At 49.9% G+C, this 16,557-nt stretch overlaps 2 protein-coding genes across 5 annotated transcripts in view; one reads left to right on the top strand and one right to left on the bottom strand.

Moving 5' to 3' along the window:
- EPS15L1 (epidermal growth factor receptor pathway substrate 15 like 1) overlaps nt 1-3,319 on the top strand; it is a 153,649-nt gene extending 150,330 nt beyond the window's left edge. For 2 of the 4 annotated variants that reach the window (XM_038740024.1, XM_038740023.1), the window contains one exon: nt 2,652-3,319. In XM_038740024.1, the coding sequence (XP_038595952.1) occupies nt 2,652-2,672 (21 nt within the window). In that variant the 3' untranslated portion in view covers nt 2,673-3,319. The remainder of the gene's footprint in view (nt 1-2,651) is intronic. The other 2 variants (XM_038740018.1, XM_038740015.1) reach the window with 1 other exon arrangement.
- Nucleotides 3,320-4,956: 1,637 nt separating this feature from the next.
- Nucleotides 4,957-7,358, bottom strand: KLF2 (Kruppel like factor 2). Its single transcript, XM_038772785.1, has 3 exons — nt 7,104-7,358; nt 6,042-6,867; nt 4,957-5,691 (listed from the first exon to the last, which is right to left on the bottom strand). The coding sequence occupies exons 1-3, from the start codon at nt 7,176-7,178 to the stop codon at nt 5,516-5,518; spliced, it is 1,077 nt and encodes a 358-aa protein (XP_038628713.1). The 5' UTR covers nt 7,179-7,358; the 3' UTR covers nt 4,957-5,515.
- Nucleotides 7,359-16,557: the final 9,199 nt, after the last annotated feature.

Below are 16,557 nucleotides of genomic sequence, written 5' to 3'. Positions count from 1 at the left end.
AGTGTGATGCAGAGGCTTTCAGGAAAGCGGTGCATCTGCAAATAGAAATGGGACATTCGAGCTGCTGAGAAACCAAGATTTCCGGGCGACTCTGCGCGTGTGGTATTGGCTCATGGGTCGGTACTTATTTCTTGGGTAAAAAGTTTTAAAAATCAACTAAGAAAAGACTGGTTCTTCAGGCTAGTGTCCCTGTCATGTAATCATCCCCATCCTATTTGGGGGGACAAAAATTAGGGTTCAAGGCCCTCAAGCACACCCGCCTTTTGGGAGGGAAGAATGCTCGAGGAGGCCCGCCCATGTGAACCAAATTGGGGAGAATGGAAAGATAGGGAAGTTAGGTAAAGTGAAGAGATATTGCCCCTCCTAAGGATGTATTTTCTGTCTCCAACAACGTCAGTAATGAGGCAGTCAAAAGGACTGGAGAGACAGGAGAAACGATCCACTGGAGCGCCCCCTAGAGGAGAGCCAAAATTCCCCAGTCTTAGCTAGACCAAGTGGCTAAACTCTTCACGCCAACCACCATCCTGGACAACTTGAGGGGCGGCAACTATTCAGAAGAGGCAATTTATCTATCTGTGGGGAAGTAGAGGGTAGTTGGAGAGTTGACCTGTCAGCAATCTTCCGAGAGGACAGCGGCAGTTCTACATCCTAAGTATCTCACTTGGCACAGCCCAAAGCACATGATCTTCGCGGTTCGATTCCAAGCTCTCGTCCCTTCTCTAAGGGGGAGCGGCTTCCTGCACATCACTGCTAGCCCTTGAGCCTTTCGTTCCAGACTGCCCTGTATCTGCACGGTCTAACCAGCTCTCTAGTAAAATAAGGTACCGGGAAACTGGGCTCCTCAAACATTAGAAAACATTCAAAACATTAAAAATATAAAAAAGAAAGCCGACAAAATGTGTATGTTGAAGGAGAAAACAATTCGTAGTCTAAAAGAGCTTCAGAGTGAATTACCCTTCCCCCAGTTTCAGGCCCATTTTGAGGCCTTTTGGCTTTAGCTGCATTTGGGTGTTTAGAGAACTAGAGAAAAATGTTTAAAAAAAATGTGCCTATGATTTGATGGTGGTATCATACCACCGGCTCCTCATGTAAAGAGGTTCACTCCTGATTTGTTACATATCCATAATAGGTTAAAACCTGGGAAGAGACCAAAGCCATGAAACTGCCAACAGAGTAGTGTAGTGTTTTTATGAATTAGCGAAGCCTTGTGTATTATCTTAGATGATATAAAAATATTTCATCTTGGTGTTCTTCGCCTGTGATATCAAGAAAACGAGAAGATGGCTAGCTCATCCAAGCTGATGATCTCAACAGGCAATAGGTCTCACCCAGTGATTTTCCTAGTCGGTTCTCGACCGAGATACCTGGAGGCAAGGAAACATGAGAAAGCTCCATGAATGGTGTGAATCCCCTGGACAAGCACATTCCAAAAAGAAGTGTAGCTAGCGAGCCAGTTGCCCCTAAAGGTGCTGCTGCATTAATAGTGGTATTTGTTCAGTGCTTTCGCTGTGCCATGCACTGTGTTGAGCGCTGGGGTAGATACAAGATCATCAGGTCCCACATGGGGCTCACGGTTTAAGAGAGAACGGGAATCAAATCCCCATTTTGCAGATGAGGGATCTGAGACACAGAGAAGTGAAGTGACTTGCCCAAGATCATACAGTGGGTAAGTGTATATACAGCAATCAAGGGTAAACCGCAGGCATGAAATGTCGCACAGACAAAAGGTGCTAAGCAGGAGTGCTTTTAAGCTGGGTCTGGTCTAATCGTTGTAGTCCCGCCTTAACTCTAGACTCCCTCTCCTCTAGACTGTAAGCTCGCTGTGGGCAGGGAACATGTCTACTGTTACAGCATGCTCTCCCAAGCACTTAGTTCAGCACTCTGCATACAGTAAGCGCTCAATAAATACGATTGACTGCAACTCTACCTGAAACTTCAGCTGGACACAACTCCTCTTCAGGTTCTATGATAGTCATAATTATGGTACTTGTCAAGTGCTTACTGGGTGCCAGGCACCATACTAAGCGCTGGAGTGGATACGAGCAAATTGGGTTGGACACAGTCTCTGTCCCACAGGGGGCTCACAGTCTCAACCCCCCCATTATACAGTTGAGGGAACTGAGGCCCAGAGAAGTGAAGTGACTTGCCCAAGGTCATGCAGCAGGCAAGTGGCAGAGCAGGGATTAGAACCCATGACCTTCTGACTCCCGGCCCCAGGCTCTATCCACTACACCGTGCTTTTCTTAGTGCATGGAGCTCGCTCAAGACTCTCACTGATCATCCTGCAGCTCTGCTGCAGAGCTGTTACACGCTTGTAATATCCTTTGTCTGAAGGGCCCTTTAGTAGTTGCAATATCCCTAGCTAGGTCTGAGCTGCCCTCATTTCAGTTTGGCCTGTTAATCGTACCAGTCGTGTTTACTGGACCCTTCTTGTATGCAGAACACCGTACTGGACACTTTAGCTTAGTGATTAGCTCTGACATGTTTGGAGAAAAAAGGTGCCTTGGAAATGGGGTGAAGATGATGCAGATTATCCAAAGGTTCACGTGGTGCTCCTCTTTGCAGGGTGTAATAACATATTTTTTTTTAATGAATGTCAGGCAAAGGGGACTTTTATTTTCTGCTGAAAAAGAAATGCCAATATTTTACAGGGTGGTGACATTTGCCGGTGAAAAGATGCACGAGATCGTCGACGAACCGAATTTGATAGAGGTCGTGGCCTGATCTAGCATGAAAACGGTGTCTCTCTCAAGTTAAAGAACCTCCTTTCAAAAAGCGAAAAAGAAGAAAGAAAAAAAAATCCTTCTAATGTCAACAGGTGTTCCGTTTCAGGGCTGTGAGTAAGCTGAGGATAATTGCATCTAAAGATCTTGCTCTGCCTTTGTTATGCCTGATCCTCCTAGATTATGTTCTTTTGTCTCCTGATGAAAAATACATGAGCAGTAGATGTTATGCAACACTTTCTACCCTATTAAATTGGAGACGCTCAAGAAAACAGAAACTCAACATTAGTTTCATTCCCATCTCACATTTTAGTTTAATCAAACTCAGATGTAGGAAGACAACAAAAAGCCAGAAAACCTGGCAGGTGCTTTGACATAAGCAAGGAAAATGTCCTTAGGCCAAAGAGGCCGAGTTGCCTTTCATTGAATGTGACCTCAACTTACTCTTGTGGAAAAACAAAGCCAAAACAAAACACTGCATTTAGAGAGACATACTTCGAAAATAACTTTTAAATTAAGGCTCTGTTTTTAGGTGCTTGCTTTGCTTAAATACCCCCGTGATAACACAGAGCAGCTTCATCAAATGAGCCAGGACTGAGGAAAATAAAGCAAAGCAAATTTCATCCTGCTTGAGCCCCGTGGGAGACAGGAACTGTGTCCAACCTGATTAACTTGTATCTACCCCAGCGCTTAGAACAGTGTTTGACACATAAGCGCCTAACAAATATAATAATAATGATATTAACGTGCAGAGGAAGGAATTTCATGCTCTGGTGTTGTGGAAATGTTTTTTGCAGAAGATGTGACAAAAATGTTCAGGGAGGATTTTTTTTTAGATCTTCAAAAGTACAAGAGGAAGTTGGCAAAGTGTTGATCCAGAAAGATGAATCAAATTTTGATTTCTAAATTCTGCTTTCTGAGGATTACCAAACACTCAGCTGCTTGTACATACAAATGCTTGTTACAGGTTTTATCTAGGGGAAGGTAGGAGGAAATATCTAGGACTATTGCAACATGGTGTGTGATTATTTTAAAACATACTTAGAAGTCTTTCACTTTCTGGAAACAAATTGTGCAATTGTTAGTAACTAAGGTTACTGCAGGGGCTGTTTTTCAATGAAATGATGTTGAATTTAACTTTGAAATATGCAAACCTAAAGAGTAAAATGCAGAACTCATTCACCCACATCAGTTATTGGCCCAAAACAAATCTGTGGTACAGAAATAGTTGTAGCTTGCTTTCACAGAAGCATCACATTAGCTCTTACTCGAATATAGCCTCGGTCGCTTGGATTCTTGACTGACACCCCTACCCTACTTTTTCCACCCAGAGAACGTTATCACGCCGAGCTACAACATCCCGCAGTTAGGTTGCTTAGGAGACGCTTCTAAAAGCTCGATGTAGTGGAGTGCTGATCCACTTTGGCACGAGAAGCTGGGCAGCATTTAGGTGTTTTTGCCCCCGTTAACAAAATCCTGAGGCACTTTATTCATCTCTAATTTTCAGGGTGTAGTTCTTCAAAGCACACTTTACCTTGATTTGACCTAGCCGACGTCTTAAGGGACCCTGAATTTATATCCCTGTTCAGGAGAAAAGCCTAGCCCGCCAACTGTCCTTTTTGGAATTCGAGCAGAGCAGGCAAAATAAAACTGAGAATTTGCCTTATGATTTGAGACAAAAAATCCAAGCCCCAGAGGGCACTTTGCAATACTCCAGTGAATAGACTTGAACTTCAAAAGCTGCCAAAATAGGACCAGCTTGCTAGAGGAGTCTGTAAGAGCAGCTGGGCTCCAGGGTTCCACGTCGCTTGGGTCACCACTTTCTCCCCCCACCAAGCCCTGGGGAAGAGGAGATCATTTATGTATGAGGCTGTCTTAAAATAAGCCTCCCTAGTTACAGAAATGTAGTGTTTAAATTTATAGGAAAAACCCACATGCTGCTGGCAAACTCACCACAGCTGGAAAACATTGAGACTATGAAAATAGTCCTGGCCCAGCCAGGACAGACCCACGTGAACCATTTTTCAAGTAGTGAGTTGGGAACGTGGAAGACTCTGCTCCTTGCCCCTCACCATCCGTCACGTTTCCCATTCCACCCCAGCTTAAACAGTACCCATCGAGTCGCGGAGACTCAGAACCTTGTACTAGCCCTTGTACTATGCGTTAGCTCTGATGCCAACTTTGGGTGGCGACGAGGTCTGCAGAGGTTTAGGAAATCAATCCCACCACATACTAAAAGAGTGCAAAAAACATTTGTTTATTAAAAAAACATTTGGTTTTTTTTCCATAGAAAACAGAAACAGGCAAAATACCCATTGGTCTTTGCTATTTACATTAACAATATTTGTCAAAATTATTTACACTATATAAAACATTTTAGGCAGTAGAATTAAGGCTGCATTTTCTTACAAGGCATCAAGCCCCATACTAGTGTAGTCCATGGTTGAGGGAACACGACAAGAATATTATTGCACCATTTTGAAAACAAAACTAGTCAAGCACAGGGAGTCTTCTCAAACCATGCCTTCCATCTGAGATCGGTCCGACATTCACTCAGTCCCATCCGGGGGCAGCGTCAGGCGGTTTCCACGTACAAACCTTGTCTTAATTAATCGGTGGTCCGGGGCGGATGAGGGGAGATACGCTATGTACAAGTACAGTCCCGCTGGACTCTAGCCCTTTACGGCAACCCAATAAATACCAGTCACATTCTGGGAGGGAGGTTGGCAGTCCCCGGCCGGAGGCTTTGCCCGGTAGTACCAGCTACAGGCATCGCCGGGACGAGACCCCGACTACATATGTCGCTTCATGTGCAGCGCCAGGTGATCGGAACGGGAAAAGGCTCGGTCGCACATGTGGCACTGGAAGGGCCGGTGGCCCGTGTGTTTGCGGTAGTGCCGGGTCAGCTCGTCCGAGCGGGCAAACTTCCAGCCACAGCCGTCCCAGTTGCAGTGGTAGGGCTTCTCGCCTGTAACCGAGAGAGAGGGACACACAGAGAGGACACGAGCGTTTAGAAGGGTGGCAAGACGTCTAGCCGGTGGTGGTGGTGGTGTACTGGCTACCCTCCATTACTCACACACACACACACACACACACACACACACACACACACGCGCGCGCGCACACGCTTCCACCCTGGTTCGGCTAAGCGTCAAGTCCATTTTGAAAGCCTGGGTTTTGGGGTGTGGCGGTGACAGGTGATCGGTGACCCCTTGGGCTTCTCGCGGTTGCTAAGCAGCTGGGCCTAAGGCCCTCCTCTCCCTTTCCCGCCTCCCCCACCCCCCAACCCTGCCTTTTCCCGGGTCTCCGTCTCCTCACCGGTGTGCGTCCTCAGATGGGCCTTGAGATGCGAACTCTTGGTGTAGGTCTTGCCACAACCGGCGTAGCTGCACGTGTGGGTGGCCGTCCTCTTGCGGGGCCAGGAGCGGCGGCCGCGCTTGGGCTTGGCCTCCAGCAGCTCCAGGGGGGAGGCAGGAGGCGTGAGCAGGCCGCGCGGGGCGGGGGGAGCCAGGGCCAGGCCGTCCTCGAAGAGGCCGAAAGGGCCGGGGTAGTGCAGCGGCGGCGGCGGGGGTGCGGCGAAGCCGGCGGGCCCGAAGGCGGCGGGGCCCGCGAAGGGCCGCGGGCCGGTCAGGCGCGCGTGTCCGTCGGGCAGCGGGGTCCGGCCGTCGGGGCTCAGCGGCGGGGTGTCGGGGCCCGGGCCGGCCTCGTAGCCCAGCATGCAGGAAGCGCTGCCCTCCCGCTTCACGGCCCGCGGGCCCCGGCCCAGCGCCGCCCCAAAAGCGCTGTCCGAGTCCGGCTCCGGCTTGATGCCGTCGGCGAAGGGCCCGAAAGGCGACGGGGCCAGGACGAAGCGGCCGTGCAGGGCCGGCGGCGGCGGCGGCGGCGGCTCCAGCTCCGGCCGCAGCAGCTCGGACATCAGGCCCGTCCCGTAAGCGGGCGGGGGCGGGCCGGGCTCCGGGTAGCAGCCCGCCGGCGGCGGCGGCGGCGGCGGCGGCGGCGGGTAGAAGGTGGCGGGGGTCTCGGCGGGGGCGGCCGAGGCACAGTCCGAGCCCAGCCCGTCCAGCCCCATGGACAGGATGAAGTCCAGGACACTGTTCAGGTCTTCGTCAGTGCCGCTAGGCTCCGGCTCTCCGCGGGGCCACCGCTGTGAGGGGAGGGGGAGGAGGAGGAGGAGGAGGAGGAGGAGAACGGTCGTGAGCGCAGGGACGGGGAAGGAGCCCGAGCGAGCGGGCGGCCGGCCGAGGAAGGACCCGCTTGGGGGTCAGAGTCCCCGCTCACCGTTGGGTGGGCTGGGGAGGGGACGAGCCCGGGAGGGGCTGGGTACAGCCCGGGGGTCCCGAAGCCACTGAGGGGTCGAGACGGAAGCCGGTCCGGACTCACCTCCTGGAAGCCGCGCTCCCGGCACGGGCTGGCGAAGGTGGCGAAGGACGGCAGGATGGGCTCGCTCAGCGCCATGGCCGGGCTGGCCGGGCGAGCGGAGCGGGGGGGGGAACGGAGGAAGAAGAGGAGGAGGAGGAGGAGAGGATGGCAGTGTTTGGGAGGGGATTGACTCGATTAACAGAGCGGCTGAGGCAGGCAGCACTGACAGGACGATGAGGCGCGGGACCGGCCCGGCGGAGCCTTATAGAAGGGCGCGCGGCCGGCCCGGCCAATCGCAGCCGCCACGGAAACGCGTCCCGGATGGGGGCGCGCACTGGGCGCAGCCTAAATTTAGCCGCAGTATATAAACCGGCGGCGACAGACCGAAGCTTGCGGTCTTGAAGCGGCTTGGGTCCGCCCCTCCCCGGGCCCGCTCCGCCCCCTTCTCCCCGCCCCCCCCCCCCCCCCCCCCCCCCACCGCACAGGGTCTCCCGCGGCAACCGAGTCAACACGCGAACCACAACACACCGGGATGCTGGCGTCATCGTGACGCGTCGGGATCCCCTGCTCGGGCGCGCGCGCGCGCGCGCGGGCGCCCCCGCCCCCGGGGGCTTCCCTTTCCTCTGGGCGCGCGCCTTCGCCTGAGGGGCGGCGAGGGCTTTGACGGGCGGGCGCGCGCGCACGTGAAGGGAGCCCCCCCTCCCCCCCAAATGGGACTCGCGACCGAGGCTTCCCTCTCGTCTTCCTTCCGTCTCTCGTTCCGTCTCTCAACGGCAGGCGAAGGGGGACGGTGGGGGGGAATGGCCTACCTCTCCCCCGTCAGAGAGCAGAGCTCTCCAGTCTTCCCTCTGAGGAAAAGGCGAGGGACCAGTCGGCCTAATCGTCCCCTCACCTCATTCGACGTGAAATGAATGAATACGAACCCGCCGGGGGCCCGAGTAGACATGCTTGCGTCTTTCCCTCATGCTTAATAAATGGCAGTCGACTCGTTTGGAAAAGTGCCTTTATTACTAATGATCATGGTATCTGCTAAGCGCTTACTACGTGCCCAGCGCTGTTCTAAGCGCTGGGGTTGATACGAGATCATCAGGTTGTCCCACCTGGGGCTCACATTCGCCATCCCCATTCGAAAGATCATCAATCGTATTTATTGAGCCCTTACTATGGGCAGAGCACTGTACTAAGCGCTTAGGAAAGTTGTAACGTACCACTTTGCCTGACCGAGAATCGAACCCGGGCCGCGGCGGTGAAAGCGCCCAGTCCTAACCACTAGACCACCAGGGAACCACAAGATGATGAGGGGCTGAGGCCCAGAGAAGTGAAGCGACTTGCCCAAAGTCACGCAGCAGACAAGTGGCGGAGCCGGGATTAGAACCCACAGCCTCCGACTCCCTAGCCCATGCTCTTTGCACTAAGCCACAATGCTTCCCATTAGAAACAACGCTGCAGCCCCACTGAGTTCGGACCACAGAATAGAGGTGACTCAAATACTTTCTTTTTAGGTGAAGGTGGAGGCGGGCTGGGGCTGTATATCTACCTGACAGGGACAGGCTAGCTGAAAATCCGTCCATCGGCTATAAAGGAGTACAAAATGCCCACCCTCTCCCTGCCTTCAAGGAACTTACGATCAAACTGTGGGATTTACCATCACTTTCTATCTCAACCAGGGATAGAGAAGCGGGGCGATGGCCCGATGGATAGAGCAGGAGCACGGTTGTAATCCTGGCTCCGCCACTTGTCTGCTGTGTGAGACTTTGGCCAAGTCACTTAACTTCTCTGTGCTTCACTTGCCTCATCTGTAAAAGGGGGATTAAGACTCCAAGCCCCATATGGGACAGGGACTGTGTCCAACCCGATTAGCTCGTATCCACAGAGTGGCTCACTGGAAAGAGCATGGGCTTTGGAGTCAGAGGTCATGGGTTCAAATCCTGGCTCTGCCAAATGGAGATAAAAACTGTGAGCCCCCCGTGGGACAACCTGATCGCCTTGTAACCACCCCAGCGCTTAGAACAGTGCTTTGCACATAGTAAGCGCTTAATAAATGCCATTATTATTATTATTGTAACCTCCCCAGCACTTAGAACAGTGCTTTGCACATAGTAAGCGCTTAACAAATGCCATCATCATTATTATTATTATTATCCACCCCAGCGCTTAGTACAGTGTCTGGAATATAGTAAGCGCTGAACGAATACCATAAAAAAGCAAAACAAAAAACCCCCATCCAAATGGCTACAGCAGCCCAGCTAAGTGCTGTGTACGTACTGGTGGACAGGCTGCCAGGGCTGTTGCTGCTGCCGCTATTTCTGTCTTCCCGTCTCCCCCAACCCCAAGACTGTAAGCTCGTTGTGGCAGGGAATGTGTCCATTTTCTTGTTGTATTGTCCTCTCCCAAGCACTTAGTTCAGTGCTCTGCACACACAATAAGTGCTCAATAAATACAATCGAATGAATGAATATTGCCACTTAGCGACAATGGCAGCAGGGCCCCCAGAGGCTCTGCAGGGGATGGGCTGGTTAAGCTGAAGCTTCTGTCAATCAATCGATCAATCAATGATATTTAATGAATGCTTACTATGTGAACACCCCTGAACTAAGAGCTTGGGCGAGTCCAATACAACAGAGTTAGCAGGCATGTTTCCTGCCCACAATGATCTTACAGTCTAGAGAAGCAGATTGGCTTAGAGAAGCAGCATGGCTTAGTGGAAAGAGCCCGGGCTTGGGAGTCAGAGGACATGGGTTCTAATCCCAGCTCTGCCACTTGTCTGCTGTGTGACCTCGGGCAAGTCACTTCACTTCTCTGTGCCTCAGTTCCCTCATCTGTAAAATAGGGATTAAGATTGTGAGCCCCACCTGGGACAATCTGATTACCTTGTCTCTACACCAGCGCTTAGAACTGTGCTTGGCACATAGTAGGTGCTTAACAAATACCATTATTGTTATTAGAGGGGGAGACAAACAAACGATCTCCTTCTTGCCAAATCCAGTGGCCCCTACTCCATCCTAATCCTCCTCGACCTTTCAGCTGCCTTCGACACTGTCGACCACCCCCTTCTCCTAGAAACATTATCCAATCTCAGCTTCACTGACACTGTCCTCTCCTGCTTCTCCTATCTCTCTGGTTGTTCATTCACAGTCTCTTTCACGGGCTCCTCCTCTACCTCCTAACCTGTAACTGTGGATGTCCCTCAAGGTTCAGTTCTGGGTCCCCTTCTATTCTCTCGTGGAGAACTCATTCACTCCCATGGTTTCAACTACCACCTCTATATGGCTGATTCCCAAATCTACATCTCCAGCCCTGATCTCGCTCCCTCTCTGTAGTCTCGCATTTCCTCATTCATTCAATCGCAATTATCAAGTGCTTACTGTGTACAGAGTGCTCTACTAAGCCCTTGGGAAAGTACAGTACAACAATACAGGACATCTCTACTTGGATGCCCTCCTGTCACCTCAAACTTAACATGTCTAAAACAGAACTCCTTATCTTCCCACCCAAACCCTGTCCTCTCCCTGATTTTCCCATCACTGTAGACGGCACCACCATCCTTCCTGTCTCACAAGCCCATACCCTTAGCATTATATTGGACTCCTCTCTCTCATTCAACTCACATATTCAATCCACAATTCAATTCAAACCTTCACAGCATGACTAAAATCTGCTTTTTCCTCTCCATCCAAGCTGCTGCCACATTAATCCAAGCACTTATCTTATCCCACCTTGATTATTATATAATAATAATAATGATAATAATAATTATGGTATTTGTTAAGCATTTACTACGTGCCAGGCACTGTACTAAGCATTGGGGTGGATACAAGCAAATCAGGTTGGATGGACTCAGTCCCTGTCCCACGTGGGGCTCACAATCTCAATTCCCATTTTACAGATGAGGTAACTCAGTCACAGAGAAGTGAAGTGACTTGCCCAAGGTCACACAGGAGACAAGTGGCAGAGCCAGGATTAGAACACAAGAGGCCTTCCCTGACTAAGCCCTCTTTTCTTTTCCTTCAACTTCCTTTATTTATCCCCCCTCCCGGCCCCACAGCACTTATGTATCTATCTGTAATTTATTTATATTAATGTCTGTCTCCCCCTCTTTACTGTAAGTTCATTGTGGACAGGGAATCTATCTGTTCTATTGTTATACTGTACTCTCCTATGACCTTAAAATAGTGCTCCCAGGCCTGTGCTCTATCCACCACGCCATGCTCCTGTATCAGCCTCCTTGCCGACCTCCCTGCCTCTTGTCTCTCCCCACTCCAGTCCATACTTCATTGATTCATTCAGTCATTCAATTGTATTTATTGAGCGCTTAGTGTGTGCAGAGCACTGTACTAAGTGCTTGGAAAGTACAATTCAGCAATAGAGACGATCCCTGCCCACACAGGGCTTACAGTCTAGAATGGGGGAGACAGACATCAAAACAAGTAAACAGGCATCAATATAAATACATAGAATTATAGATATATGCACATCAAAACAAGTAAACGGGCATTAATATAAATAAATAGAATTATAGATCCGTACATATATACACAAGTGCTGTGGGGGGGTGGGTAGAGCAAAGGGAGCGAGTCGGGGTGACGGGGAGGGGAAGGGGAGCTGAGGAAAGGGGAGCTTTGTCTGGGAAGGCCTCTTGGAGGAGGTAAGCCTTCAGTAATAATAATAATAACAATGATGGCATTTATTAAGCACTTACTATGTGCCAAGCCCTGTTCTAAGCGCTGAGGAGGTTACAAGGTGATCAGGTTGTCCCACGGGGGGCTCAAACTCTTAATCCCCATTCTACAGAAGAGGGAACTGAGGCACAGAGGAGTTAAGCGACTTGCCCAAAGTCACACAGCTGACAAGTGGCAGAACGGGAATTTGAACCCATGATCTCCGACTCCAAAGCCCGTGCTCTTTCCGCTGAAGAGCAGTGAGTCTTTGAAGGGGAGAAGTGTGATTGGCGAATTTGAGGAGGGAGGGCATTCCAGGCCAGAGGTAGGACGTGGGCCGAGGGTCAACGGCGGGAGAGGCGAGAACGAGGCACAGTGAGAAGGTTAGCACCAGAGGAGTGGAGTGTGAGGGCTGGGAGGGAGAAGGACAGAAGGGAGGTGAGGTAGGAGGGGGCAAGGGGATGGACAGCTCTGAAGCCAACAGTGAGGAGTTGCTGCCCGGATCATTTTTCTACAAAAACATTCGGGCCGTCTTTCCCCTCTCCTCAAGAACCTCCAGTGGTTGCCCATTCACTTCCGCATCAAACAGAAACTCCTCAACGTTGGCTTTAAAGCACTAGATCACCTTGCCCCCTCCTACCTCACCTGGCTACTCTCCTACTGCAACTCAGCCTGCACACTTCGATCCCCTAAATGCCAACCTTCTCACTGTACCTCGATCTCATCTATCTCACCATCAACCTCTCTCCCACATCCTGCCCCCTGCCTGGAATGCTCTCCCTCCTCATATCCAACAGACAATTACTCTCCCCTTCTTCAGAGTCTTACTGTAGGCACATCTCCTCCAAGAGGCCTTCCCTGACTAAGCCCTCTTTTCCTTTTCCTCGACTCCCTTCTGCGTTGCCCTGACTCGCTCCCTTTCCTTATCCCCCCTCCTCACCCCACAGTACTTATGTACCTATCTGTACTTTATTTATATTAATGTCTGTCTCCCCCTTTAGACTGTAAGTTCGTTGTGGAGAGGGAATGTATCTGTTCTATTGTTATATTGTACTCTCCTATTAGCTTAGACTAGTGCTCTGCACACAGTAAGCGCTGAATAACTACGATCGACTGACTGACTGATTGACATTAATGTAAATAAGGTGGAAATGATTTCAGTGGCCTGGCTTAGGCTGAAGCTGTCAATCTATCAATCAATACCATTTACTGAGCGCCTACTCTATGCAAAAAGCTGTGCTAAGGGTTTGGAGGAGTACAATAGAGGTCTAAGACATGGATCCCCGTCCTCAAGGAGCTTACAATCAGGCAAAAGTGAGGGTGGTCCTGGCTCCCACTGTTGCCATTGTGACCACGTAATAGGAATTTCGGCAGGCCTAGAAGCACACATTTCTGGTTACACGGGAAATTTCTGTTGATGCATGGCCCTAGGGCAAGTTAGAACAACCACAGTGGCAATAGCAGCAGATGATGTCACTAGTGAAAAGGAGGAGGACGCTACTCAGGCTCCTTGGCTTTTTGGCCGAGTGGCACTCCAGATTTCATTGTCAACTCACCCATTTGGGGATATTTGGTTGCATTGCCGCAGAGGGAGAGGGGTGCATGTATACATATAAGTAGAGTGCCAGGTTTTGGTTGCCCTTTGCTTAACTGCATTCACAAAGTTTGGGCTCTGGCCCGTCCTGGAATGCCCTCCCTCCTCACATCCGCCAAACTAGCTCACTTCCCCCCTTCAAAGCCCTACTGAAAGCTCACCTCCTCCAGGAGGCCTTCCCAGACTGAGCCCCCCTTTTCCTCTGCTCCCCCTCCCCTCCCCATCACCCCACTCCCTCCCTCTGCTCTACCCCCCTCCCCACCCCATAGAACTTGGTATATACGCACATATTTATTATTCTATTTATTTTATTAATGATGTGTATATATCTATAATTTTGTTTATTTTGATGGTATTGATGCCTGTCTACTTGTTTTGTTTTGTTGTCTGTCTCCCCGCTTCTAGACTGTGAGCCCGTTGTTGGGTAGGGATTGTCTCTGTTGCCGAATTGTACTTTCCAAGCGCGTAGTACAGTGCTCTGCACACAGTAAGTGCTCAATAAATACGATTGAATGAATGCAAGTTTCATCCCGATCTCCCGGCCCACACCCAGAGAGTCATTCTGAGCCTGTTTGATGAAACCTGGACAAAACGTCACCCGAAGCAGCGCGACAAGAAGCAGCGCATTTGTAAACATGTCCTACGAGACCTTTCTGTTTGTTACTGGCTGTAGAAGTATGCTATGTGTGTGTCTCCTGTATATTGAGAAACAGCTTGGCCTTGTGGAAAGAGCATGAGTCCGGGAGTCAGAGGCCCTGTCAGTCAGTCAGTTGAATTTATTGAGCCCTTCCTGTGCACAGAGCACTGTATTAACTGCTCGGGAGAGTACAATCCAACAATAAACAGACACATTCCCTGCCCTCAACGAGCTTACTGTGTCCCGGCTCTATCACGTACCTGCTATGTGACCTTGGGCAAGTCATTTAGTACCTCAATTTCCTCATCTGCCCAAATGGGATTCAAAACCTGTTCTCCCTCCTACGTATACTCATTTAGGACTTGATTACCTTGTATCTACAGTGCTTGGCAACCTATTAAGAGCTTAACAAATACCGCATTTATTATATTAATTCTATTGTACTCTCCCAAGAACTTACTACAGTGCTCTACATGTAGTCTCGTCATGCCGTCGCATCGTCTCCGACCCAAAGTGGCGCCATGGGCGTGTCTCTCCCAGAACGCCCCACCTCCATCTGCCATCGTTCTGGTAGTGGATTCAGAGAGTTTTCTTGGTAAAAATATGGAAGCGGTTTACCATCACCTCCTTCTGCACAGTAAACTTATGTCTCCTCCCTCGATTCTCTCCCATCCCGTTGCTGCCCAGCACGGGTGAGTTTTGACTTTTAGACTGTGAGCCCAGTGTTGGGTAGGGACTGTCTCTATATGTTGCCAATTTGTACTTCCCAAGCACTTAGTACAGTGCTCTGCACACAGTAAGCGCTCAATAAATACGATTGATGATGATGATGATGATGACTTATAGCAGATTGCCTTCCACTCACTAGCCACTGTCCAAGCCAGGAATGTAATGGCATGGCCTAGTGGCAAGAGCCCGGGCTTGGGAGTCAGAGGATGTGGGTTCTAATCCTGCCTCTGCCACTTATCTGCTTTGTGACCTTGGGCAAGTCGCTTAACTTCTCTGTGCCTCGGTTCCCTCATCTGTAAAATGGGGATTAAGACTGAGCCCCACGTGGGGCAACCTGATTACCTTGTATTTATCCCAGCGCTTAGAGCAGTGCTTGGCCCATAGTAAGTGCTTAACAAATATCATAATAATAATAATAATGGCATTTATTAAGCACTAAGTGCAAAGCACTGTTCTAAGTGCTGGGGAGGTTACAAGGTGATCAGGTTGTCCCATGGGGGGCTCACAGTCAATCCCCATTTTACAGATGAGGTAACTGAGGTACAGAGAAGTTAAGTGACTTGCCCAAAGTCACACAGCTGACAATTGGCGGAGCGAGATTTGAACCCATGACCACTGACTCCAAAGCCCATGCTCTTTCCACTGAGTATTATTATTATTATATGCCTCTGCCTGACTCTCCTTCCTGTAGTAGAGACTGGTAGAGTACTAGGAGCTCTCCAGGTGTGACACTGAGGGGTCTACACGTAGTAGGTACCTAATAATACTAACGGGATTTATTAAGTACTCACTATGTGCCAAACATTCTGCGAAGCACTGGGATAGACATGATGCAGTCAGATACAGTCTTTGTCCCACAGAGGGTTCCCAGTCTCAGGGGGAAAGAGGAAAAAGTGTTTAATCTCCATCTTACAGATGAGGAAACTGAGGTACAGAGAAGTCGTGACGTTTTTGTTAAACGTTTACTATGGGCCAGACATGACCAAGGTCACACAGCAGGCAAGTGGCAGAGCTGGGATTAGAACCCAGGTCTCCAAACTCCCAGTTCAGGGCTCTTTCCGTTCTACTCAATACCGTGAATCGATTGTCTTATGTGTGGGTGTAACTGAACCAGTCAGTAAACAACCAACAGTCTCTTCCGCACTATGGGATATGGTTTTTGGCTTAACAGCTGTGGCTGCCACTAGCTCTGCCTCCTTGACTCAAGGTCTGTACTTAAGAAGAGCTATCCACCCTGCTCCTGACCAGAGAGTTAAGGGCAGTTCTGTTAGCATGGCTTAGTGGAAAAAGCCCGGGCTTGGGAGTCAGAGGACTTGGGTTCTAATCCCAGCCCCACGTGGGACAACCTGCTTACCCTGTATCTACCCCAGCGCTTAGAACAGTGCTTAGCACATAGTAAGCGCTTAACAAATACCATTATTATTATTATTATTATCAAATAACATGAGTGAGTGAGGATGAATGAGGGAGTATGTGAAGATGCCTGCCACTCTGGGCTGTGTAATGCTTGTTTCCTTTCCCTGTCTTCAGAAGAACTTTTCTATCCATTGCCCTAGTTTCCCAGAGCACAGAGACCCAAAGTTAGATCAAGAATGTTTTGGATCTTGGAGTAGTGAGCTGTAATGACATTTCTCAGGCCAAAGTTCACACATGTATGTATTTATTTATTTATCTATTTATTCATTTATATTAATGTCTGTCTCCCCCTCTAGACAGTGAGCTCTTCGTGGGCAGGGAATGTGTCTGTTATTATACTGCACTCTCCCAAGGGCTTAGTACAGTGCTTTGCACACAGTAAGTGCTCAAGAAATATGATTGAAAGTTCATTCCTTTTTGCCCTACCCAGAGTGAAAATAG

This window comes from Tachyglossus aculeatus, chromosome X1, assembly GCF_015852505.1.
Source record: "Tachyglossus aculeatus isolate mTacAcu1 chromosome X1, mTacAcu1.pri, whole genome shotgun sequence".
Lineage (NCBI taxonomy): Eukaryota > Metazoa > Chordata > Mammalia > Monotremata > Tachyglossidae > Tachyglossus > Tachyglossus aculeatus.
Note: the sequence above shows the minus strand (reverse complement) of the source record. Positions and strands in the feature narration are given on the sequence as shown.

Bases quoted from the DNA above. Each gene is read 5' to 3' on its own strand.
- KLF2 (XM_038772785.1), bottom strand. From the start codon at position 7,178: ATGGCGCTGAGCGAGCCCATCCTGCCGTCCTTCGCCACCTTCGCCAGC. The intron at 6,868-7,103 runs GTGAGTCCGGAC...CTCCCCTCACAG, and splicing joins GGGAGCGCGGCTTCCAGGAG to CGGTGGCCCCGCGGAGAGCC. The intron at 5,692-6,041 runs GTGAGGAGACGG...TCTCGGTTACAG, and splicing joins CCATCTGAGGACGCACACCG to GCGAGAAGCCCTACCACTGC.